Below are 26374 nucleotides of genomic sequence, written 5' to 3'. Positions count from 1 at the left end.
CTCCCTTATCTCATTTTCCAGGCACAAACGGACTGTCTTAACACTCCCATTGAAATCAATGAAAAGTGCTTAACTTTGCTGGATCGTGCCCTATCATAATAGATTTCGGAGCTGACATTTCCGGCGCTGCAAGTGCGGTTGTAAGGGCCCTTGATGCTGCTCTTGTCATTCATTATTGAGCTCCTGGGACGCTCAATACGGGAAGGTTAAGCATTCACTCTTGGAACTCTAGGGCTGTTTGCTGAAGATTCTGCTCCTTTCTCACATCCATTTCGTGACATTGGGATTTGCTCCTTTCTTGCACCTCCCTTCTGCTTCATCATGTTCACATCCAGATACAAGGAGAACCTCTGGAGAGTCTTCTCCTCAGCTCCATTTTCCTGATACAGTGGTACCTCGGGTTAAGTACTCAATTCATTCCGGAGGTCTGTTCTTAACCTGAAACTGTTCTTAACCTGAAGTACCACTTTATCTAATGGGGCCTCCTGCTGCCACCACGCCGCCAGAGCACGATTTCTGTTCTCATCCTGAAGCAAAGTTCTTAACCTGAAGCACTATTTCTGGGTTAGCGGAGTCTGTAACCTGAAGCGTATGTAACCTGAAGCGTATGTAACCCGAGGTACCACTGTAGTAGAAAGCACTGCTCCAAAATGTGCTGGGTAGCTGGGTCTGGTTGCCATGTTAATTTCCCATAGTGCCCCCCGGTGTTGCATCACTGCTCAGGAAAATCCATCCCACTTCAGTTTCTTTCAGTTTCACAGTCTTTGAAATATATCTGCTTCAGCCTCCCCAATAAAATATTTGAGGGGGTTGTGGCCTCCCCAAAGTTGATGGGCACCGCCATTCAGATGGTGTGTGCATGCTGTGTCATGTGATCAGTTACGCAGGGTGGGGCTTACCTGGAGCCCCCAATATTTTATTCAAGTTGGCACACCTGAGCGGGTGGGTAGGCAGCAGTAGCCGCTTCCCTGCACCAGTGATATTACATTGACAGGGCTGGGGGGGAAGTGTCAGCAAGATCATGGGAGCTCCACCTTCTTGGGGATGACCTCCTACAGGTGTGCTGCCACATCCTACCACTCTGCCTAATCATGATTTATTTAGTTGGTTTTTACTTGCTGGCACTCCAGCCTCCAGCTTGTCTCCTGCCTTTGGGCTGCCTGGAACAATATTTGGGAAGGCCTACTCCCAGCCTAGCCTTGCCCCATCAATGTGACATTTTGCTTTTTGGGGAGTCAGGTAATTTTCATTAGAAGGGAGTTGCATTCATCACTGGACATGCCAGTTATGATTGAGATAATGCAAAATATCTGTCTTCCTTTGTTTCTGTGTTAATGGTTGCAGCAGCACAGTGATAGCAGTGCTGTCCTCCTGCCAGCGCTGTCCTTGCTGGGAAAGTGATGGGTAGGCATGAAGCGGTGAAGATGCTGGAGGTGCTTTGGGTTCCTGGTACCCAACTGCAAGTTGCCGCCACCAGCCCCATTCCCACCCTGAAAAATGCAGTGTTTCAGCTAGCAAGAAGGCACTGCTACTATTCCTTCTTCCTCATGCCCCACTGCTGAGCTTCTAGTTCTTCACTTAGATTTCATCATTTCTGGTTTTAACGCTAGAGGTTAGCTGGATTTTAGGGCTGGGGTGATTCACTGTAATGTCTTTTCACATCAGTTGTGAAAGCAGGTGTCGGGATGATCTGCTTTGGTGAAGCTGTTCCATTTTTTGGAGATGAGTCATTTGCCTTTAAAGCACCTTTCCTTCTGTGATGAAACCCTCTCCCTCCTTGGCAATATAACTGAAACGAAAGGAAAAGAGTCTGGCATCGCTGGGAGGTTGCTATCTACCTGTCTCTTTCCATGATGCAGAAAAGAGACGAGGAGATATGCTTATGGAAACTATGTAATAAAATGATCACCTCCTATTAGAAGTGAAACTTCATTTTGGCTAGCTTTCAGCATACAGAAGGATCTCTTTCCTTATACAAGGAAAGAGTGGGATGGAGGAAAAAAGGTTTCCAGGGCTGACATGTGCAGGGGTAGAGGGGATACGGATGTACCAGGTCCAAAGTCAGCAGAGAGGCCAGGTGTGTAGCTTTCATTTAAAAAGAAAAAGTAGGTCTCTATGAATAAAGCAATCGAAGCAAAATGTATAGGCAGCATTCTAACCAGCTTGTGAGAAAATAGCCTGCTCCCACCCAGGGGTGTATCTAGGGGTTGCCAAGAGCACAGGTCCAGGGGTGTTTGTTGTTTGTCTGTAAGTGTACAAATCATGTCTCTCCACTCTGGCTCAGAGTGGCTAGGAGAGGAAGCAGCTAGCAGAGGGAGGGAGGCAGGCAGGAAAGAAGGAAGACCAGTGGAAGAGGAGGAGGAAAGGCAGAATAGAGCAGCCCCAACCCCAATGGCCACAGAAGAAGTCACTGGCAAAACATGAAAGGTGATGAAAAGCAATTTTTTTGAGTTTCTGGGCCATGGTCTCTCCCAGCTTGGAAGGCACCAATACATCTTGCCAAGGGCACGAGGGACCGAGGTGTGGGACACTGATACATTTACTTGAGAGGGCACAAGGGAGACTAGGTTTGCCTCTGCTCCCACCTTTCCTTGTTTCTAGCCAATGAGAGAAGTCATAGCTATAGTGGATGCATGCTATAGAGAACATTAGAGCCTAACACTAGGAGAAATCAAACCAGGCAATGGAGAAGGGGCTCCCCAGTTTTGAAGCGGCTCAGTCCTCCTTGAGTGTATGTCTTGGTTCAGCCCATGTAGAGGGACTTCCTGGTCCATTTTGAAGACAGTTCTTTCTTTCTTTCTTTCTTTCTTTCTTTCTTTCTTTCTTTCTTTCTTTCTTTCTTTCCCAGGACAGGAGTTATTGTTGCCCAGAAAAAACAATTGAGAAATGCAGGATTTTAGTGACACCCCGTCCAGATGACTTTCTTGAGGACCAGTGTGGTGTAGTGGTTAAGAGCAGTAGACTCGTAATCTGGGGAACCAGGTTCACGTCTCCACTCCTCCACATGCAGCTGCTGTGTGACCTTGGGCTAGTCACACTTCTCTGAAGTCTCTCAGCCCCACTCACCTCACAGAGTGTTTGTTGTGGGGGAGGAAGGGAAAGGACAATGTTAGCCGCTTTGAGACTCCTGAAGGGGAGTGAAAGGCAGGATATCAAATCCAAACTCTTCTTCTTCTTCTAAATGAAAGCTAGTTGGAAGCAGTGTCAGATGCTGCTCCTAGGGGTCTTTTGACTTCCAGGAGCAGCTTTGGTGGAGGGGATGAAGTGGGTCTAGAAAAGCCTCCAGGCATATGGAACAAAGCGTGGGTCATGATCCTGGGTTGAAAACCCTGTTCAGCTCCAAATCTCGCTGTTCAACTTTGGGCTAATGCATTAGCTTACAGGGTTTTGAAATTAAGTCAGCTAGATTTAAAGAAGGCATCGGGGGGAAAGCATCCCACCAGAACTGAGCATTCAGCAATGGATCAGGTTGACTAGGGGAGTTGTGGAATCGTGTTCCTTGGGGGCATTCAAAGGGGGAAAGGTGGAGGCTTGTCATGAATGAAGCAATGTTGACTTTAGATGGCCCATGGGAATGTCCCCGTATTTATGAATCTTTGGGAAAGTTGACAAGTGTCTATGAACAGTTCCTTCCTGGGTGCTTAGGGATGCAGGAAATGCAGACGGATCCTCCCATTTGTCTAATTAGAGGAGAAAAATGGTCCCACAGCAGCAGTCTGTAAGCAAGAGGGATGATCAAAGAGGGAAGACATCTTGAGCATTAAGGGATGGGCAAAAAAAGCACAAATGACTGGGAATGTGGCCATAAAGACGGATGAATGGAATGCCCTTCCAAAGCAACTCTTGGGGTGTGTGTTTTTTCTTCTTCCCTTGGTCTCATTAAAGGAAGTTTGCAGTCATTCTGCCTGCCACAGCAGTTTCAAAGTTCAAATGCTTACAAGCATAACCCGCTGCACATAAGCTATGCTTTGTTCGAAATGCTCTTAATTAACGTTGGCATTGGCGAGCCTCCTGCTGTTGGCCAACTTTTGTGCAACTTAAGAACTTTCCTTTCTTTTCTCTCGAGTAAAGGACCAAAGCCATATCCCATGTTTAAATAGTCCAAAGCTGTGTTCAGATGCTAAATAAGCATATTGAGGATTGGCTTGTCCCCCGTCCCCCCACCTCACTTCCCTCGCCCCAACATATTGCGGCAATTGTGAGCGATTTGTACATATGGAGAACTGGCAGGAGAAGAAACATGAGCTGTTCAAGCTTCTCCTTATCCCAGTTTTTTGTTTTCGTTTTGTTTTTGCATATAAAAAGTGGTTCCTTCTAGCCAAACGTAGAGTTGGTGACAGGCAAACAGACTTCAGCTCAAATCAGAATTAGGGCATAATTAAAAACATCAATGCAGAAGGCTAAAAACCTGCCCACAATTTAGTTAGTTAGTTGGTTGGTTGGTTGGTTGGTTGGTTGGTTGGTTTATTCCATGGGTAAGCAAACTAAGGCCCGGGGGCCGGATCCAGCCCAATCGCCTTCTAAATCCGGCCCACGGACGGTCCGGGAATCAGCATGTTTTTACATGAGTAGTATGTGTTCTTTTATTTAAAATGCATCTCTGAGTTATTTGTGAGGCATAGGAATTTCTTCATTTCCCCCCAAAAAATATACAGTGGTACCTCGGGTTAAGTACTTAATTCGTTCCGGAGGTCCGTTCTTAACCTGAAACTGTTCTTAAACTGAAGCACCACTTTAGCTAATGGGGCCTCCTGCTGCCATCATGCCGCCAGAGCACGATTTCTGTTCTTACCCTGAAGCAAATTTCTTAACCCGAGGTACTATTTCTGGGGTAGCCGAGTCTATAACCTGAAGCATATGTAACCCAAGGTTCCACTGTAGTCTGCCCCCCCCCCCAAGCTCTGAAGGACAGTGGACCGGCCCCCTGCTGAAAAAGTTTGCTGACCCCTGGAACTTTATTCCATAAAATTTTATACATTGCATGATTGTTGTTGTTATTAAAAAAACTACTTCAAAGGAGTTTATAAAGATAAAGCAGGTTACCAAGCTAATTTTGAAAGAGTTCTAAAATGTCTTTTGATTCTGGTTCACAAACAGTTTTTTCCCACCTCCTGACTACTAATCCCAGGAAGGGTTTCTGGCAGGGAAAGCTTTTGGCCTCACCATATGCTTAAAACAGGGATTCCCAAATTGTGGTCTCGTGGTCCTTAGGCCTCATTCAGGTGGTCTGTGACATGTCTGTAGTTGAAGGCAGGAGACAGCACATCCATCACATTAAATATCTGTATTGATTTGCACTTGTATTGTTCTTTTATGTCTTACATTGTATTTTATTGTATTACCATCTGAATTCCATGGAATTCAAATGGCAATACAACACATAAAGAATAAAAGAGGCAATAAAAATAGAATTTAAAATCACACAGCATCTAGCACAGGACGTCATAAATACTACAACAGGCAGAAAAATCATTAAGTGCTCCACCAAGACCCTTGGCAATTGGAGAGCCAGTGTGGTGTAGTGGTTAGGAGCAGTAGACTCGTAATCTGGTGAACCGGGTTCGCGTCTCCGCTCCTCCACATGCAGCTGCTGGGTGACCTTGGGCCAGTCACACTTCTTTGAAGTCTCTCAGCCCCACTCACCTCACAGAGTGTTTGTTGTGGGAGAGGAAGGGAAAGGAGAATGTTAGCCGCTTTGAGACTCCTGAAGGGGAGTGAAAGGCGGGATATCAAATCCAAACTCTTCTTCTTCTTCATGGGGAGGAAACATCTGAGAATGGCTGCCTTAAAGGCCAAGACTCAGGTGAGAGCTAACAAAGGGTGCATTCAAAGCCTTTGCATAAACTAGACTGCTTGTGTTGGGACTTCAGAGTTCCCAGAGCTGGGGCAGACAAGCTCAGGGATTGCATGTCTCTTTCCTACAGATGTGAGCATCCTGGGCTTTCCTAAGGTTCCCTGAAGCCTTAAAAAAGAACCCACTGTGGTGGCATTTATGTAGCTTGGTTTCAGCTAGGATAACATGTAGGACTTGGACAAAGCATGCAGAATCTTATTTTGCATTAGGCCCATTCCTGTTGAATAGATGAAACTGAACCTAGAAAGCAAGTTAGATCAAATATACAGAAGGGCCACAACTCACTTGGGTATACTTAGCGAGGGACAGAGGAGAGACTGAGAGGAGATATGACAGCCATCTTCAACTATCTAAAGGAATCACATGGAAGATAGAACAAGCTTGTTTTCTCATGCTTCAGAGGCAAGGGCCTGAACCAATGGATTCAAGTTACAAGAAAGGAGATTTGGACTAAACATCAGAAAGAGCTTTATGTTAGGATTCTTGCTCCGTGTTTGCAGTCATGGGATTGTTTTCTATCGCATGACGGTGTATGTTTTCTTTCCACATAGTGGGAAGTGACGGAGACAGGATCTTTATTTTACTGTGTTCCGTGATGTAGGACTATTGCCCTTTGTTCTTTCTCTTTGCTGTCTGATGAGAAAGAGGAAGGAGCTGAGTCAAGATGCTCCGAGTGTATTATATGTAAATAAAGTAGATTAGCCAAAATGCTGTGCTACTGAGTTCTGTTATGCAAACTGCAATACTCTGCAGGATCCCTAAGTGTGCTGATGCTTCTTGGTATCAGTTGCTGTGATGTTCGTGCTGAAGAAAGCTTTTGAAGCTCGCAAACGATCAACCAGCAGGGAGAGAACATGCCAGTCGGGCATGTGTCTCTGCCAGGGTCCTATATGTGAGTAGGACGAACCTAACACTTTATGGTGGTATGAGCTGTTGGGCAGTGGAAAAGACTCTCTTTGAAGTTGGTGGACTCTTCTTCGCTGGAGGTTTATAAGCAGAGGTTGGATGGTTGAATTAGATGACCCTCTGATTGGATTAGAAGACCCGCAGAGTCCCTTCCAATTCTTCAGTTCTATGATTCTATGAACCCCATCTTTAACCTTTTCAGGCAAGAGCAGTGGGACAATTGCTCTATGGAACACAGCTTTAAGTCATATGGACCCCCCCCAAAGTGCTAAATCCATTTTAAAAAAAGGATTTTGGGACAATATTCTAGGCACAATATGGCTTACCATCCTCATTGTTAAGAACCAAAGCAAATCTACTAAAATTGGCGTCTTTACTAAATATAGCAAAATGATAGCTTATTGGAATAAGTTTTCCTATGGAAATAGTCAGAAACTTTCAACATTATCCCTAATTAGTATCCCAGACAGTGACTGGGTAAGCTGATACCTATGGTAGGATTTCCATCTGATTCTTGTTGCTGCTGCTGTGAAAGCAGGGAAAAAAAGAAAGCTTTTGACTTCAAGAGACAGCTTATCTTCGATTTAGATTTTTTTTGAGTTGTTGGCAGAGATTTAATACCTAAAGACTGTCACCCTTTGACCTGAAAGTGTATGTTAGATATGCCCTTTTTGAGTCTTGTTGGGTGAAACCCTTCAGATATTCTTGTTCTATTGTATTATGATTCTATAAAGGAGGGACAAGCACAATTATTTATTTTATATATCTGGAGGTGTTAGAGACTTTTTCAGGGAAAGCAATGAATAAATGCAGTAAATAAATTGAAGAACGAAATAAATAGTGCCACTCTGCCACTAATATTACACACACAAAGAATCAAAGATTAATCGCCTTGACAAAATAAACAGATTCCCCTCTGCAGTTACATTAGGATGGCTCAGAGGGATTCCCCTGGATTAGCACTGACAACCAGCGGTGGAAATCCTGGAACACAGAATAATAGAATTGTAGAGTTGGAATGGACCCAAAGAGTCCTCTAATCCAACTCCCTGCAATGCAGAAATCTCAACTAAAGCATCTTTGGCAGATGGCCATCCAACCTCTGCTTAAACCTGCAAAGAAGGAGACTCCACTACCTTCGTAGGGAGTCTATTCCACTGTCAAACAGCTCTTACTGCCGGAAAAGTGCTCCTGATATTTATTTGGAATTCCCTTTCTTGTAACTTGAAGCCATTGGTTTGTGGCTTCAGAGCAGGAGAAACCCAGCTTGCTCCATCTTCCATATAACAGCCCTAAAGATATTGAAAGAAAAGCTATTGTATCTCCTCTCAGTCTCCTCTTTTCCAGCTAAACATTCCCAACTCCCACAACCATTGCTCATAAGTCTTGGTTTCCAGACCCTTGATCATTTTGGTCACCCTCCTCTGCACACCTTCCAACTTGTCAATATCCTTTTTAAACTGTAATGCCCAGAACAGGACACAGGACTCCAGGTGTGGTCTGACCAAGGCAGAATAGAGCGGTACTATGACTTCCTTGGAGCTGGACACTAGACGTCTGTTGATGCCGCCTAGAATAGCATTAGCTTTTTTTGCTGCTGCATCACACTGTTGACTCATGTTAAGCTCATGGTCTACTAAGACCCCTAGATCCTTTTCACATGTATTACTGTCAAAGCAGGTGTCCCCCATCCTATATTTGTGCAGCTGTTTATTTCTGCCTAAGTATAGAACCTGACATTTGTCCCTACTGAAATTCATTTTGTTAGTTTGGGTCCAGTTCTCCAGTCTTTTAAGGTCATCTTGTAACCTGAGTCTGTCTTCTGCGCCAAGACCTACCCATCCCAATTTGGTGTTATCTGCATATTTGATGAGCAAGGTGCTGCAGATGACTCCCCCAGCAAGGTCATAATGAGCAAAGGCAAGTTTCAGTAAGGAATTTTCTTCAGCACATAGCTGGATTGCCTTTTCTGAAATGGGGGAGTTTGTTTCCACTCTTCCCCCATGCTGACATTCAGTGGCACCCTTAATTAAAACTCTCATGAGGCTGTACCTGACAGTGAAATAAGAGATTTTGTACAAATGTGGGTGAACGCCTTTATGTCTCAGATAAAACAACAAATCCCGATAATAAAATTCTGCCAGTGTATTTTTAGCAACTAAGTACTAAATCTACAGACTCAGGCGGGAGTGAAGAGGGGAGAGTGGCAGTTGTGGATTAATATATAAAAGGACATTTTTATTTCCTTTAGTGCTTCCTTTAAGTGCTGACCAATGAAACAAATCCTGAAAACTTCTTGTGCCCTAACTGGTCTGGCCCTGGGCTTCCATTCCATATATTGCCTTTCATCTCCTGCAATTTAAAGCTTATTTGCCTTCCATTTACCAGTGTTTCATGTCACTTACTCAAAAACTCACGGATACTTGAAAGAGGCAAAGAAGCTTTCTTCAAGTCACTTCCATTCTTGTTGATTTCCTTAAGGTGCAAAAATGCTTCTTTTTATTTCCCGAAGTGCCAACCTATTTTGGGGGGCAGGGTGTCTGTGTGCAATATCACATCACAAGTAAGATGAGCTGGTATAATTCAGATCGTTGGCTGTTAACCAACAGTGGAATGGAGAATTGTGCAAGGTGATTTTGCATTGTACAGCTGGAGAAAGAGAAGCTTCTCCACTGATAGGGAGGTCCATGGTCCAGAGAAGTGCTCTCACAATATCAGTGTGGTTCAGATTTTCCTATCTGCTTGGACATAGCTGCTCTCTTCCCATTCATAGGTAAACTAAAGAAGGTAAAGGACCCCTGGGTGGTTGAGTCCAGTCAAAGGCGATATGGAGTTGCTCATCTCACTTTCAGGCCGAGGAAGATGGTGTTTGTCCACAGACAGCTTTCTGGGTCATGTGGCCAGCATAACTAAACCGCTTCTGGCGCAACAGAACACTATGACGGGATCCAGAGTGCATAGAAACGCTGTTTACCTTCCTGCCACAGTGGTACCTATCTATCTACTTGCACTGGCATGCTTTCGAACTGCTAGGTTGGCAGGAGCTGGGGCAGAGCAGTGGGAGCTCACACCGCCACAGGGATTCGAACCACCAGCCTTCTGATTGGCAAGCCCAAGAGGCTCAGTGGTTTAGACCACAGCGCCACCCATGCCCCTAGATAGTTTATTCATAGGTAAACTATCACTTTAGCATCCCAATAGTGCATTTCCAGTGCTTATTGACACCCTGAGATGCCACAGATGGGAAGTCAGTGCATGCAGTACTTTGAGCTGGATTTCCGTCTGCCTTTGTGCCTCCAATGGTCATGTACATCAGCTCTCTGTTGCACAGTGGAGGTTGGTCCATTACCATGAATGGAACTGTTAGAATTCCTGCTCTGTGATTGCAGTCATGGGATTGTGTCTATTACATGATGGTATATGTTTTGACTCCACAGAGTGGGAAGTGACGGAGACAGGATGTTTGTGTTACTGTGTTCCGTGAAGTGGGACTATTGTCCTTTTTCTCTTTGCTGTCTGATGCTAGAGAGGGAGGGAGCCATGTTGCAGTGCTTCCTGTGTGTTTATATGTAAATAAAGTAGATTAGCCAAAATGCTGAGTTGCTGAGGTCTGTCACACAAACTGCGCAGACTCTGCAGATCCCAAAGTGTGCCGATGTCTGTTGGCATCGGTTGGTTTGATGTTCGGGCTGAAGAAAGCTAATGAAGCTCCTGAATGATCGACCAGGAGGGAGAGAACATACCAGTTGGGCATGTGTCTCCACCAGGGTCCTACTTGAGTGTAGGATGAGCTATTGACAGGAACACTGCCCCATCAACCTTAGTCTACTCTCAGCCAGCACCCACCTGCCTCCACTGGTGGAGGAAGAGGAGTGCGGGGGGAGCGTATTGCCCCCGGCAGCATGATCCCAGCAGGGTGCCATCGTGGCTGTCCCCCCACCTGCACTGGGTGCCACATCCCCGCTCGCCCCGCCCCTAGAATGCATGCCAGCCCTGCCCCCGCCTGCTCTCCACCACTGCCTGCCTCCCTTCTTCCCTAACACCCAGTCATGCGGTGAGCAGGACATCCCACAATTACGGAAGCCACCCCAGCTTCTGATTCCACCACCCCACCCCCCGGGATGTCCCATTTTGGCTCCTGCACTCTGCCTGTACCAGAGTGTGGGACAAAAAAAAATGCACTGTTTTTGTGTCTCGCACTCTGGCATGAATCAGTTGACTCCCATCAGAGGATGGGGCCAAATACAGACTATTTTGCTTCTGTGCTCTCACTTTGTGGTCACATTCCACCATCCCCCTTCCTCCTTCTGTACTTGGCAGGTGGCGGGCAGTGTTAGTGGGCGAAGGTGTGTAAGGACCCAACATTGTGATGGTGCAGGAGGTGAGAGTTGTGATCCCCAAGGGAGACAGTGAAGGAAGGGGGAGCAGAGGGCAGAGAGATAGGGGGGTCTGAGTGAGAGGGAACAGGGCCTCCGCTGACGTGGTGTCCTAATTTTCCTCACCGGGATGTTGGAGGCTGTATGCATTACCTTTGCCTCCAAAATTGCTGGTCTCCCTTCCTTCAGCCCTACCAGTCCCAATAATGGCACCAGCTACCACTGCTGTTTCAGGAACTGGAATTCTTATCAGCAGGGAAGCTAAGGACAACATCAGCTGCCGTGCACTTATCATGGCCAAAGCCGCTGGGTTTGCATGCATGGTGCCAAGCCTGGCTGCCCTGATTGCACAAAATAAGTCTTGATTTCAGCTAATATGCAGGGTGCGCAAGCTACTCTGCTCATGTGAGTAATCCCTTTGAACTCAAGGGAGCTGTTCGCATGCCTAAGTGATTTGCATGATCACTGCTTAAGAGCTGGAATTAGTCCCTGCCATCTGTATTTACAGTATTCTGCTAATCCAGCCCTTTTAGACGCTGCAAATAGCCCCCTTCTCTGTGCACCGTTATTGATCAAGAGAGAGAGATTTGGTTTGACAGAGGTTTGTGAAAAGCCTCGTGAGTTGTCCAAGGAGTAGTCACATTATCAGCTCTGCTAAGATGACATGTGGTAATACGGAGTTTAATACCGAAGCAGTGTCAAGCCACAACGCCAGCTGATGCCCTAAAGTACAAAAATAAATATCCGAAATGATTTTCTGCTGCCATTTCTGGATTTTACAAACTCCTGTGCTGTTTTGACTCCTTTTGTTACACTTAAACATCCTTTGGCAGGGGCAGGGAGGGAGGGATGGGGACTACACTCTGCCACTCTCCCCATTTGGAATAAATTAATCGGATTGTCTCGCCATTTTTGTATAGCCTCATCTTGAAGTAATTTTAATTTTGGTGACTAGGTTCATAATATATATATATTTCAAGCGTGTTATCCCATTGACCGTACATAATCACGTCTCAGAGCCTTAAATACTTGGAAGCTCCTTGAGCTACACTTCCCTTGCTTCAAACTTTTAAGTTTTAAGTGATAACTAAAGGACTATAATCTTACAGCTCTGAAATTAAATCTGTTAATACAGCAGTAATGGACCTTCTTCTTGTTGTTTTTTTAAAAAAATAACCAGCCCTGGACTCTGAAGTTCAGCAGTTGATTTTAATCTTGCTATTAGCCAAAACCTTTGCCTTCCACAGATGCCAGAAGCAGAATTTATAACGGGGTATAGTTTGCCCTACTATGAACTTCTGCCTTCCTACAGGTAGAAGAGGATGCAACAGTTTTCATCAATGACTTCTAGAGGAAAGGGCAGAGGGAAATCTTACCATATTTGTGGTTCACATAAACTAGCGGTGACAGCAAACACCTCAGCAGATAGGGGGGAAATCCAAAATGCAATAGAAAAAGCAGGATGGAAGCAAACAAAATATCAATTTCTGGAAACTGCAAGAGGGGAGAGTGTTGCTGTTGTGCTCAGCTCCTGGTTGTGGGCTTCCCATTGGCATCTGGTTGGACACTATGAGAACAGGTTGCTCAGCTAGATAGACCACAGCCCTGATCCAGAAGGGTTCTTCTTATATTCTTAAAATGAAATTCGACAGAGACAAATAAGAAGGTCTGCCGTTAGGGGAGGGGAATGAAATGCACCAGGTGTAGGAGTGTGTGTGTGTGTCCTGCTTGGCAATAGTACATATGAAAAAAAGATCTCAGGATTGTGCAAGATTGCAGCATGATGATGTGGCTGCATATTGGAGCTGGGACATTCTGCATGCAAAGCAGTTAACAAGGACAAGGATGGCAATTGAGGGTGAGCACAATGCTTCCTGGACCTCAGTGCCTTTCATGTGGGTTAGCCCACCACAAACAAAACAGTGAAAAGACCCTGTTACTGAGTCATTCAGATTTGTCTAAGTCCCAACATCATATCGCTGTTTCTGCAAGCATCTCTCTGACTCCTCAGTGTTGTTATTCCTACTGCCTGCATTATATTCCTTGGCTGCTTTTAGAAATTGACCTCAGCTTCCATTATGACTCTCTTTCATCTGTCCTCCCCTTGCACCAATCAGAGTCTTGGCCTAGCCAGATCCTTCTGTCCTCCAAATGGTTTGTGACCCATCAGTGGTGTTGTAGAAGTACATTCAAGAGCTCATCATGAAAGCTTCCCATAGCTATTCCCTCAAGTGTTGATTCATTCTAGATCTTGGAGTCAGCAGAGAATACTAGGTTGGCCTCATTCTCTGGCTTCGCCTTTGCTAATACAACACAAACAATAATAAACTTGAAAGCCTCTTTGCTGGAACATAAGAAGAGCCTGCTGAATGCACAAAGAGATGCACAAAGATGCATCTTGACCAACGTTCTCTTCTCACAGCGACCAACCTGATGCGTACGGGAAGCCCATAAGCAGAAAATGAGCACAACAGCACACATCACACCTGTGGTTCCCAAGCAACTGCCACTCAGGAAGGATGTCCCCCCCACCACAACACTGGAGGTGGAACATAGCAAGGGTTGCTAGTAGCCATCCATAGACTTATCCTCTATGAATTGGTCTAATCCTCTTTTATAGCCATCCAAGTTGGTGGCCATAAGGGTGGCACTGTGGGTTAAACCACAGAGCCTAGGACTTGCCAATCAGAAGGTCGGTGGTTCGAATCCCCGCAATGGGATGAGCTCCCATTGCTCGGTCCCTGCCCCTGCCAACCTAGCAGTTTGAAGCACGTCAAAGTGCAAGTAGATAAATAGGTACCGCTCTGGCGGGAAGGTAAATGGTGTTTCCATGCACTGCTCTGGTTCGCCAGAAGCGGCTTAGTCATGCTGGCCACATGACCCAGAAGCTGTACACCAGCTCCCTGAGCCAATAAAGCGAGATGAGCGCCGCAACCTCAGAGTTGACCACGACTGGACCTAATGGTCAGGGGTCCCTTTACCTTTAAGTTGGTGGCCACTACCACCTCTTGTGAAGGCAAGTTCCCTAGTTTAATTATGCACTGTGTGAAGAAGTTATTTCTTTAGTCTGTCTAATGGATGCTTTCCTCCCATTGCAAATAACTGGCACAGGGAGAAGCCTTTCCAGTTGGGACTGCAGTGGGGTAAAGGATGAAAACCTTGCCGCCACCTTGGTCTGAACTCCTACCCTATGCCAGTTATTCTTAAATACGGCTTGGCCCTTAGGGGTCTTCTGAGAAAGAGTGTGGTACAGGTGTAATTAATAAATAACAAAGGTTGCAAGATTCAAGTGGTTTAATCAGTAGATCAATCAGCTAAATTTTAGTTAATGAATCACGGGGGCCCTTAATCAATGGGGTGATGATTTGAGAGCACAGTTCTTAATTACTGGAACTGTTTTATTCCTGGTGTGAGACTACAGTGGGAAATGACAAACAAAATATGAGAGATGCTCTTTCTCTGAACAATGAATGGAAGCTCATGTTTATTAAGCTGAAAGTTATCTTAAAAATCCTTCAGTATCTCATAAAAACTCTTCTACTGAAGTTTGGGTAGCATCCACTCTCACCAATTGATTAATTAGTTAAAAGGCAAATGATATGATTTATTTTTATTTATTTAGCAGGATTTCTATAACGCTTAATCATCCATAACCTCTAAGCTGTTTACATAGTGTACAAAGCGCTCATTTTTTTTTTTGCTCTACAAGACTCACTTTTTCCCTCCTAAAAATTAAGGGGGAATGTGTGTGCGTCTTATGGAGCAAATGCAGGCTGCGCAGCTATCCCAGAAGCCAGAACAGCAAGAGGGATCGCTGCTTTCGCTGTGCAGCGATCCCTCTTGCTGTTCTGGCTTCTGGGATTCAGAATATTTTTTTTCTTGTTTTCCTCCTCCAAAAACTAGGTGCGTCTTGTGGTCTGGTGCATCTTATAGAGCAAAAAATACAGTATTTATTAATATAGCCATCTCCTTTGTGCCTGTTGCACATGGATGTGCATCTTCATCAGCACATCCCGACTCACCCCAAAAAGCGGCTGCCATCGAGATGTGAAGTTTCAATCTTCTTTTGCTGTAAAGTGGGCTTCTATTATCTCTGTCTCTCTCCACCCGCATTTCCCCACCCCTCCACATTCTTTCTTTCATAAATCTGGGCAGGGGGATGTCAAAGAGAGCATTTGCTTGTCACCACGATACTCTTCAGACTGTTTTCAGAAGCTGAGGTTGGTGTCAAGATGGTTTTTTTCTCCCTTGTACCTTGCACCTCTCTTACCCCTTTCAGAAATAGTCCTGATCTTACAAGAACTCCTTTACATTGCTGATCAGAAAATTAACTCCAGATTGCAGAGCGATAACAGGTCAAGGTTGCCACAGTTACGTCTCAACCGGCCTACTTACTGTCTTGTATCTGGTGGCTGGAAACGTGAATGAAACTATCTTTGCAGAGCTTGTTGTTTATTTGCTTTCATTTTCCTTGGGAAAATATGTGTGATGGGGTGGCAGAGGTGGCCTTGAAAGTGACTTTCGGTGAACTGCAAGCACAATCAAAACAGGGTGGCAATATGGCCTACTTTACACAGGATAAACCTCTGTTTGAAGGGGGTCCCCTGTTTGAGGGACTGTCACACTGCACACAAGGTCTTTATGCTGCCTGGACACAGCAGACAATGGCGAAACATATTGCATTTAAAGAACAAAAGTATTTTCTAAATCTGAACCTATACAGATAAATTAGCATAGGCACATTTTAAACAAACCCACACAGTGGTACCTCGGGTTAAGAACTTAATTCGTTCTGGAGGTCCGTTCTTAACCTGAAACTGTTCTTAACCTGAAGCACCACTTTAGCTAATGGGCCTTCCGTGCCACCGCCGTGCGATTTCTGTTCTCATCCTGAAGCAAAGATCTTAACCCGAGGTGCTATTTCTGGGTTAGCAGAGTCTGTAACCTGAAGCGTCTGTAACCCGAGGTACCACTGTATCTTCATACAGTATGTCCTCTTTTTATGGTGAGTGATGCTTCTCCTCTTTCTTACCCTGAGTCAAAGCCATCTATCAGTTTGTGTCAGTGCTTCATCTAGTATTAACTTCTCTGCTGGTAAAAATCTATTTTAAGAATAAAAGAGGAGCCCTCCTGGATGATGATGATGATGATGATGATGATATGCCGCCCACCTGACTGAGTTGCCCCAGCCACTCTGGGCAGCTTCCAAAAAAATATAAAGAACACAGTAAAACATCAACCATTAAAAACTTGCCTGAACAGGGCTGCCTTCAAGATGTCAAATAGTTGTTTTATCTGTTTGACATATGATGGGAGGGCATTTCACAGGGTGAGCAACACTACTGAGAAGGCCCTCTGCCTAGTTCCCTGTAGCTTCAGGTCTCACAGTGAGAGAACCACCAAAAGGCCCTCAGAACTGGACTTCAGTGTCCAGGCTGCATAATGGAGGTGGAGATGCTCCTTTGGGTATACAGGGCCGAGGCCGTTTAAGGCTTTGTAAGTCCATACCAACACTTGGAATTGTGCTCAGAATTGGCCTGTCCTGTTCAGCATCCTGCATTCTCACAGTGGCCAACCAGATGGTTGCCCGTGGGAAGACCACAAGCATGACATGAGCCAAACAGGACTCTCCCCTCTCCAATTTCTACCAACTGGAACTCAGAAGCATACTGTTTCTGACAAATCAGGGCTGATAGCCATTTTGTGCAATGGAGAAGAGAAGGGAAACTGTGTTATTTTCTGAATGGCTCCATCTTCTCTGGGTGCACCTTCCATGTGATGTGCAGCAGATCCTTTAAAAAAAATGGTCCTTTTCAGTGGTCACACTCCAGCAGTGGAATACCTGTTCCAGAGAGGCTTACCCAGCATCTACCTTGATGTCATTTTTATTTTCCCAAATCTCATAATCTGCCTCTTCTTTATATATATATCTGTATTATGGTTTAGTGATGTGCTGCTTTCACGGGTTTTATTGATTTATTGTATGCAGATTTAATTTGCTTCTTTCTTTGTTGCAAGCTGCCCTGATAATATGGCTGTAGGGCAGGCGACATGCAAATATTTTGATCAGATAAAAGATTGTGTATGTGCATTTTCACGCATTGTTAAAACAGACCAGTCTGGCAGTGACTGCATCTTTTGTTTCCCAAATTCCCATTTGCCTTTCTGGAATCCACTGGGCACTATTACTGATGCAAGCCATGGGACCCATGAACCAGTGGCTTGTGGATCTCACAGAAATTGTTTGTGATCTCAGGGGCTTGTATAAATAACACAGGGTACGCACATGGCTGAAATGCGTAAGCACACAGCGTGCATTGTGTCACAGAAGATGTTGGGAAGATTCCTAAAACAAGCACCTCCTTGGTCTTTTGTGAACAGGTTGCTGAGTTGTCCCCTGCCTAAATCCACATGTGTGTAAAATAATAGGCTATTTTTCACTACTCTTGAAAGGTTTGTGTGTCTTTGTGTGCATGGCACCATGAACTTTCTTTCCCACCTGCTTTGCATTCCAAGCTCTCTCATGGTTCCCTTTCATGTTTTATTCAGATACGTTCGGATAAGGACAGCGAGATCCACATAAGATACAGCATCACTGGCGTGGGAGCTGACCAGCCACCTATGGAAGTCTTCAACATTGACCCTGTGTCTGGGAGAATGTACGTGACCCGTCCGATGGACAGAGAAGAAAGAGCATCCTATCACGTAAGCATGCAGCTTCTAGTATCTTGAGGCTTTCAGCCCTCAAATCTTTTCTTCTCTTACCTTCTGGTTGGAGCTGACAATCTCAAAGCACATCTCAATCAGAATTAAGCACAGAATACACAGTTTTGACAGCGCCGAAACCAATCCGTCAGCTCCTAACTGGGGGCATGAGGGCAGAGCAACAATTGTGCTTTAGAAATTATTTGAGGGAAAGGCTGAAAACGAGTGAGCTCCTGGTTTATTTCTACCCTTCCATCTACCCCCCCACCCCCCCAAAAAAGGTTATCAGAGCAGCTTTCAAAAATCAGTTCTAAGAGAGTCTCTGGTACATGAGGAAAAATGAAAGGGAGGAGGGCAAAACTAACTCAAGGACCAGTTCTTAATGTTACTATGGGTCTGTGCTAGAGCATTCCCTTCCTCATAGGTCAGATCTCCTGACCAGAGCTGGTGATTAAACATCCAGACCAGTGGAACAAGGCATCTAGCTGATTAGGAAGAAGATAAATAACCAGAATGACATCTTACGGCAGGAGTGATGAACCTCATTACATCTTCCAGGCCTCCCCATTTGACATGTCAGACTGTTTTCACCAAACCACAACCACCTCCCCTAGGACACCAGGTGTGGGGTAGCTAAAGATGTGCTTGGGCCAAGGCAGATTTGTACTTTTCAAGCCACAGTGATCAGCTGATTGTCCGAATGGACAAAAAAATGATCATTGTGATGTCAGGTGATTATAGCTCCTTACCTATCAAACTTGGCCCATGAGAGGTGGGGGAGATAAGGATCCTGCCTTCTAGCTGGATCCCCTTCACCACCTCTGTCATAGAGGAAGATCTGTGGTGATCAGTATTACCTACTAAAATGTTTCATGTAGCAATCATGACACTTGTTGCTCCTTTTTAAACGTTGCATGGCCTCCCATAGGAAGCCCATATGTCCGTATCAGGCTTCTCTTGATTGCCTGCATGAGAAGTCTAGTATCTGAAGTACTTTGCAGGGTTTTTTTTAATTTCGTTTATCATTTATTACATCACTTTGGAGCCAAGAACCTGATGGCTGCTATATTCAGATATTAAAGGCATGCCAACCCAAAGAGGTGAATATATGTCTGGCATGAGAGTTTTCATCACATCAGAAAATATGCAGAAGGCTTATGGAGTGCCCGGTTTTTCCACTTACATTTAGAAACATAGGGAACTGCTCTACACTGAGTCAGAAAGCTGGTCCACGTTACTAAAGATTGTCTACAGCAGGCATGGCCAAACTTGGTCCTCCAGCTGTTCTGGGACTACAACTCCCATCATCCCTAGCTAACAGGACCAGTGGTCAGGGATGATGGGAATTGTAGTCTCAAAACAGCTGGAGGGCCAAGTTTGGCCATGCCTGGTCTACAGTGACTGGCAGCAGAAGTACTGGTTTCAGATAGGAGCCATTCCTACACTACCTGGAAATGCCAGGATTTGAACCTGGGACCTTCCTGTGTACAAGGTAGATGTTCTACAAATCAGCTATGGCCCCCTGCAACTTGCATCTGTGTGCTTGCATTTTTCAAAAGCATTTATCCCTTCCTATCTTGTACTATATTTCTATCTTCATCCTTCAATTCTGCTCTAGTAATCGCAAGTTTATCAACCACTGACTCACCAAAACCTTACCAATAGTTTTGTGCCTCTTCCTTCTTGATACTGCAATCCTGTTACTATTCTCTTGCAAGCCAAAATGTCTTGCCAACATCCTGTCCTGCGCAGCAGTCTGCCACCTGCCCATCTGGCACCCAAAATTCTGTCCAGCCTTCTCTGTCTTCCCATTCCCAACATTCATCTGCTACAACAATCTCAGTACACCAGAGTTCAGGTTTTTGTGTTTTCCCTGAAGAAATACAAGAGTCTGAAGAAAATAGTCAGCTGCTTTCTGGAAATCAGAGCCACCTGGGCGAGGTTTGCTTCTTACAAAGAGGCTGCAAGAGAGATCCTCATTATATAGGGATGGGGGATTAATTCAATTCTGTTTGCATTTCAAGGTAAACCTACCGAATTAACATTTTGCAAAGTGAAGCATAGCCGCCCTTTGAAATGTGCTCTTCTCCAATTTTCGCAGTGCAGTTCTCCAGCCAAATGTGTAGAAAACACATATATTAGAGAAAATTGCACATACAAATGCATATATTACTGAAAATAGCATATAGACATGCATTGTATTGGGGAAAATTTTGCAGAAATTAGTATATATAGGCAATATTGCATACAATATTAGGAGCATTTGCACTAAAATCCTGATGAATTTTGGTGGCGGTGCTCCATAGGGAAGGGGGTGGTCTTTCAGATATTTGGGGTTTGAGTCATTCAGGGATTTAAACATTAAAGTGAGCACATTGAATTGGGTATAGAAATGAACTTGAAGCCAGCCCAGGACCTTTTAAATACAGGAATTTACTCTACCACTAAGCTATAGGTAAAGGTAAAGGTAAAGGGACCCCTGACCATTAGGTCCAGTCGTGGCCCACTCTGGGGTTGCGGCACTCATCTCGCTTTATTGGCCGAGGGAGCCAGCATACGGCTTGCTAGGTGGGCAGGAGCAGGGACCGAGCAACGGGAGCTCACCCCTTTGCGGGGATTCAAACCGCCGACCTTCTGATCGGCAAGTCCAAGGCTCTGTGGTTTAACCCACAGCACCACCCGCACCCCTACCACTAAGCTTTAGCCCTTGTTCAAAATCTATTGCTTCCCACACATGGATGCAAAGACCTGTCTGCATCCTATGTACTGAATGACCTCCTGTGATCCCCAGAAAATATCTGAAGCCTTTGGCCTCCTGTGCTGGCAATGGGTGGATGCAGAGCAGAGCCTCTGAGCCAAATGGCTTTCCAAATGGATACAATGAAGTAACTATGAAATTGTAAGGATTGCTTGCACTGACTTCATCTTCTTAAAGAGTTCCATGGCAAGCACTGATCCCGCCAAGCTGTGTTTGCTTTGTCATACATTGAACTCTGTTGGCATTGCTTGTGGACAGAGGTGGAGGGACGACTAAACTATATTACCTCCTTAGCTGGAAGGAAGAAGAGATTTCCCCAGGGTTAAAGGGGAATCTAAGGGAAAGTTATTTTATCCTCCTTGAACAAAAGCAATTATTTTCTCCAGTGATCCTGGCGAAATATGAAGCAAAAGGAATATTTGAGACTTGGGCTTTGTGCTGCTTCGGAGCTGTCAGTAATGTTTCACTGGTGGCAGACCATTATAACTGGGGGATAATTGGGGGAAATGGTCTCAGAATAATGCCTTTGATGGAGTCATTAGGATTCCAGCATTAGAAACTCGCAGTCCAAAAGAAATAACTTTATCTGTCATAATGACGACTTTCGGCGACCTGGGACTACTTTATAAAAAGCGTTCATTAATAAATATACTGAGTTAAGACAATGGCTTTCAAGGTTGCTTAGAAATGGGTGCCTCTATCTCATTGTGATATATTCATGGCTAGGGGTGAAAACGTTGAGTTTATAATTCCAAAAAGAACTTCCTTTAATCATAGATCTTGAGTTTAGCCGTCTAGCAATACATTAAAATCATTTAATCATAAGGCTGGGTATGTTTAGCCTGGAAAAGAGGAGACTGAGAGGAGATATGATAGCCATCTTCAACTATCTAAATGGCTTTCGCATGGAAGATGGAGCAAGCTTGTTTTCTCCTGCTCCAGAGGGTAGGGCCCGAACCAATGGCTTCAAGGTACAAGGAAGAAGATTCCAACTAAACATCAGGAAGAACTTTCTGGCAGTAAGAGCTGTTGACAGTGGAACAGAGTCCTTCAGAAGGTGGTGGACTCTCCTTCTTAGAGGTTTTTAAGCAGAGGAAGGCGATCTCTCATTAATGCTTTAGCTGAGATTCCTGGATTGCACAGGGTTCAACTTCTTTCTTCTTCTTTGGTGATCACTCGTGGCCAAGGAAGATTGTTTTCCATGAACACAGTCTTAACAGTGTGTCCGTAGGTGACTGTAGAGGCCAATACAGGATCCACACGTCTTTCCACAGTGAGGACATGGATTTCCAGGTGAGAGTTAATCACGGTGAGGGTTTGCCAAGCGTGCCTTCCTCTTAGCACATTTCTCCCTTTTGCCCTGAGTTCGAGCATCTTCAAAGTCCATGACACCTTTGGAAAAAGCTGTTCTCCAGTTGGAGCGCTCGCAGGCCAGTGTTCCCCAGTTGTTGGTGTTTATACTACATTTTTTTAGATTTGCCTTCAGAGAGAGTCTTTAAACCTCTTTTGTTGACCACCAGCATTACGCTTTCCATTTTTAAGTTCGGAATAGAGTAGTTGCTTTGGAAGATGATGATCAGGCATCCACACAACATGACCAGTCCAACAAAGTTGATGTTGAAGAATCATTGCTTCAACACTGGTGATCTTTGCTTCTTCCAGTACACTGACATTAGTTCGCCTGTCTTCCCAAGCAATGTGCAAAATTTTTCAGAGACAGCCTTCATGGAATCTTTCGAGGAGTTGGAGATGGCTTATATAAGTGGTTCATATTTCACAAGTGTACAGTAAAGTTGGTAATACAATAGCTTTGTAAACAAGTATTTTGGTTTCCCTGCTATGTCCCAGTCCTCAAACACTCTGCACGTCAAAACTGCACTCACAGAGCTCAGGCTGCCTTCAGATGTCTTCTAAAGGTTGTATTGTTATTTATCTCCTTGGCTCAGGGGGTCGCAGAACTCCATACCCTTCAACATTTCTCTGATGAAAATAGGGATGTTCTGGGATCAAATTAGAAACCAGGACAGCTTCTGTAAACCTGGAACTGTTCCTGGAAAATAAGGGTCTCCTACAGGCATAAAATCTAATGAAGATACCTAGATTAGCAGATTCACATAAACCCTCTTTGAGCCCATGCAGAGATCCGTGTCTTCCTACTGTTGCCTTTCGGTGTCCAATTTCCAAATCAATTAAAATCAGAATTAGTGTAGATATTAATCAGAGTTCTGTTTAATTCCATCCCTAGTTTTCAACAAATGCTTTCCTTTTAACCTAATTGCACTGCTTCGTGATCACAATTATTATATCATTGTGTGTATTTTTTTAATTGTCCGTGTTCATCATCCATTTCCCTAATTAACACCAACCTTATTTTTTGTGTGTACCAAGGGGGAATAGAGTAATTTTCGAATTAATTTGGTTGATGTGTAATGGATGTTGCTTGGAATAGAACTGTTGGCAAAATCTTCAATACTTCAATCTTCAACGAATGTTGAAGGGAGATCTTTGGAACCAAAGATACAACACACATTACCAGGTTCTCAAGCATTGCTGGGGGGAAAGAGAACTAAAAAAAGATATAGATTTACATAACATTTACACCTACTTGTTTATATGTATAGATACAAATTTAGGGTGGAATTAAACCGACTTTTACTCAGAGTAGAGCTATTGAAATTCATATAGCTTCATCTTATTCAGTAATTTAATTTGGTGGGTCTACTCTAAATACAGGAAGAACCTTCTAACAGTAAGAGCTGTTTGCAGTGGCGTAGCGTGGGGGTGCAGGGGGCGGCCGCACCGGGCGCAACATCTGGGGGGGCGCTCGCACTCGCAGCTCTCTGCCCCTACCTGGCTCACACTCTCTCTCTCTCACTGCAGTGCTGGCTGTGCGAATCCGATCCGAGCCGCTGGGTCACCGTCCACTGTGGAGGGGGTGGGTGCCAGGCGTGCGGTGCGGAGAGAGAGCGAGGGACTATCTGGGGGAGGGACAGTGCAGTGGCCGCCCAGCGCAGCACTGAGCATGGGAGAGAACCACACCAGACCAGACCAGGCAGCAGCAAGAAGAAGCTGGCAGCGGCGGCAGGTTAGGGGTTAGGGGGCGCAAATTACTTGCCTTGCCCCGGGTGCTGACAACCCACGCTACGCCGCTGGCTGTTTGACAGTGGAATGGACTCTCTCAGGAGGTTGTGAACTCTCCTTCCTTGGAGGTTGTAAAGCAGGGACTGGATAGCCATCTGTCATGGATGCTTCAGTTGAGATTCCTGCATTGCAGGGCGTTGGACTACATGATCCCTGGGGTCCCCTGAGGATGCCTTCAAGTGCAGTTTTCCAGGCTGAGAGAAATTCCATAATGTATTCTCTCATCACAGTTGTGCGGTGATGGGAAGAGTACTAGAGACACCCCCTTAAACTCAACCAATTATGACTAGACCAAGTTCACCTTGAGTCAGGGGCGAAGTAAGGCGTCATGACACCCGGGGCGGGCGTCACTACATAGGGTGCATGTGCAGCGCTGCTACGTACGACGCATGCACCATACGTAGCGACGCCGCACATGTGCTGTATAGTGGTTTGCCGCCGGCGCCGCTCCGGCTGCAGCCGCGAGCAGAGGATCCCAGCACCGTTCATACGGTGTTGGAGTGGCGCTGGCTGCAAACCACTATACAGCGCATGTGTGGCGTCACTATGTACGGTGTAGGTGTGTGAAGCTGCACATGCGCTGTATTTAGTGGTTTGCTGCCGGCGCCGGGATCCTATGCTCGCGTCTGCAGCCGCAAATGGAGGATCCTCTAAAAGCGGCTAAGGCAGCGCAATGGCTGCTCGTGCTGCCAAGAGCCCCCGCAGGATGACCTCTTGGCACCCCTGCAAACATGGAACCTGCTACACACACACCCCATTGCAATGCCACAACCAGAAAAGTAAAGCTTTTGGTTGACAATTTTAGTCTAAACGGTACAGAATACCAGAATCCTATCCAAAACCTTAAGAATGCTGATTGTCTTTTCTTATTTGGGAGCCCATTTTCTCCTATGTCCTACATTTAAAAAATATTGACAGTTGATTAGTCTAACAAGATCACCTCTTGGATTAAGAGTCAGTAGCTGTGGCCCAAACCTCTGAACAGGAAAACCAGCGGATAAATGTTTGCGCAGCCCACATCAGAAATTGCAAGGGTTTCCTTTTTAACCTTCTGTGCCTTCCTGTGGTGGTGCCAGTTGCAAAGTACAGGGAAAAAATCATTCCAGTCTATGGATTTTAATTAATTCCATAGACAAGTTGATAGCCTTTGGACTTCATTAAGTCTCCAGGCCTTCATCTTTTAATTAAGAACAGCCTGACAAGATCAGACCAATGGTCGATCTAGACAAATACGTCATTTTCAACAGTGGCCTCTTGTATTTATTCTAAAGGAAGTCCACCTCATCACAGAAAAATAGCCAGGTAGTGAATTCTCCATAGCACAAAAACCCAGCTTCTGCACATCGAGCATACATAGTCTGCAGTCATTATGAATAATGCATTTTTGAGCATTTTTTAACGCCTCTGGTTTCTCTGTGATTTATTCTGTCTTCAGTAATTCAGGGAAGCCCACAAGCAGAGTGTAGATTCCATGTGCATGTGTTAGAAACATTGGGAGTTGCCTTAGACAGAGTTAGACCACTGGCCCATATATCTCAGTACACTGACTGGGTTTTTCCAGGGTTTCAGCTAGGGGGCATTCCTAGCCCTAGCTGGTGATGTCAAGATTTGGCCCTGAGACCACCTGCCTGCAAAGCAGATCCTCTGGTCTGCCACTAAGCTGTCTCCTTTCCCCCTGAGTTCCAATGTTGTCCGCTGACTCCATTCGGACCCTCCAAATGTCCCTATTTTCCAGGGACAGTCCTGGATTTACAGCCTCAGTTTCTGATTTGATCCCAGAATGTCCTGCTTTTCCTTAGGATGTCCCTATTTTCATTGGAGAAATGTTGTAGGTATGTCCATTGCCCCAACAAGGCAAATCAGGCCTGTGGTAGCAGTACAATTAGGTGCATAGTGGAGATTGTTGCAACTGAGCCCCATGTAGCTTGAGCTTCAAAAGTAGCCTGTGATGTGCTATGGAGGTCTGCGGTTCATAGAGACAAAAATCAGCCATCCTGCTACCTGCTCTAATGGATCCATGTGCAGCCGTTCCCATGTGGCAAACTACTGAACTTTTGGGCTTGTACTGACTCCACCTCCCAGGGGGTGGGCATTTGGGCCACATCTGGATAGCAAGGAGTACAAAATGAGCTCACGGGTTCTCCTGAGCCTAGCTTGAGGTCATGAGTCCAGGTTCCCAGCTTGATAACACAGCAAGCATAGTTAAAAAAGAAGATTTATTGCAACAACAAACAGAAATCTCCAGACGGTCCTAACAAGCCGCCAGCATTATCAGTTGTGATGACCCCTCTGAAGACTGCTTCCGGTTTTGACAGAAGATACTGAACTTATGTACTTTACGTCTCTTGCTCTGCTTCCTGTCTAACAACCCTCCCATTCAATGACACCAGGGGCTGATTGGCTCAGCTCCAACCTCTTCCTGTCCTGACAAGCTGTCACTGTGTAAGCTCACGTCTTTTTGCATGTCCGGAGAGTTTTGGCTGTCTTCCAGCCCACTCTCCAATGTTCCCTTGGCAACCTGCATTCCATTGCCCAGAGGAGTTGCCTCTAACTGCTGTATCCTTTGCTCAGCCTGATTAACCTCTGAGCTTCTCCGTTCCTGGCTGCGATTTGCAGCCGACTGCAAATCTTCAC

The 26374-nt window shown here is 45.2% G+C and overlaps 1 protein-coding gene across 7 annotated transcripts in view; it reads left to right on the top strand.

The window, feature by feature from the left end:
• Nucleotides 1-26374, top strand: part of CDH4 (cadherin 4) — an 806167-nt gene that overhangs the window by 601934 nt on the left and 177859 nt on the right. For all 7 annotated transcript variants that reach the window (XM_083507371.1, XM_083507375.1, XM_083507374.1 and 4 more), the window contains one exon: nucleotides 17686-17841. In XM_083507371.1, the coding sequence (XP_083363497.1) occupies nucleotides 17686-17841 (156 nt within the window). The remainder of the gene's footprint in view (nucleotides 1-17685; nucleotides 17842-26374) is intronic.

The sequence above is a fragment of the Podarcis liolepis genome, assembly GCF_965112155.1.
Source record: "Podarcis liolepis genome assembly, chromosome: 6".
Taxonomy (NCBI): Eukaryota; Metazoa; Chordata; class Lepidosauria; order Squamata; family Lacertidae; genus Podarcis; species Podarcis liolepis.
The sequence above is the reverse complement of the archived record's forward strand: the minus strand, read 5'-3'. Positions and strand labels throughout refer to the sequence as shown.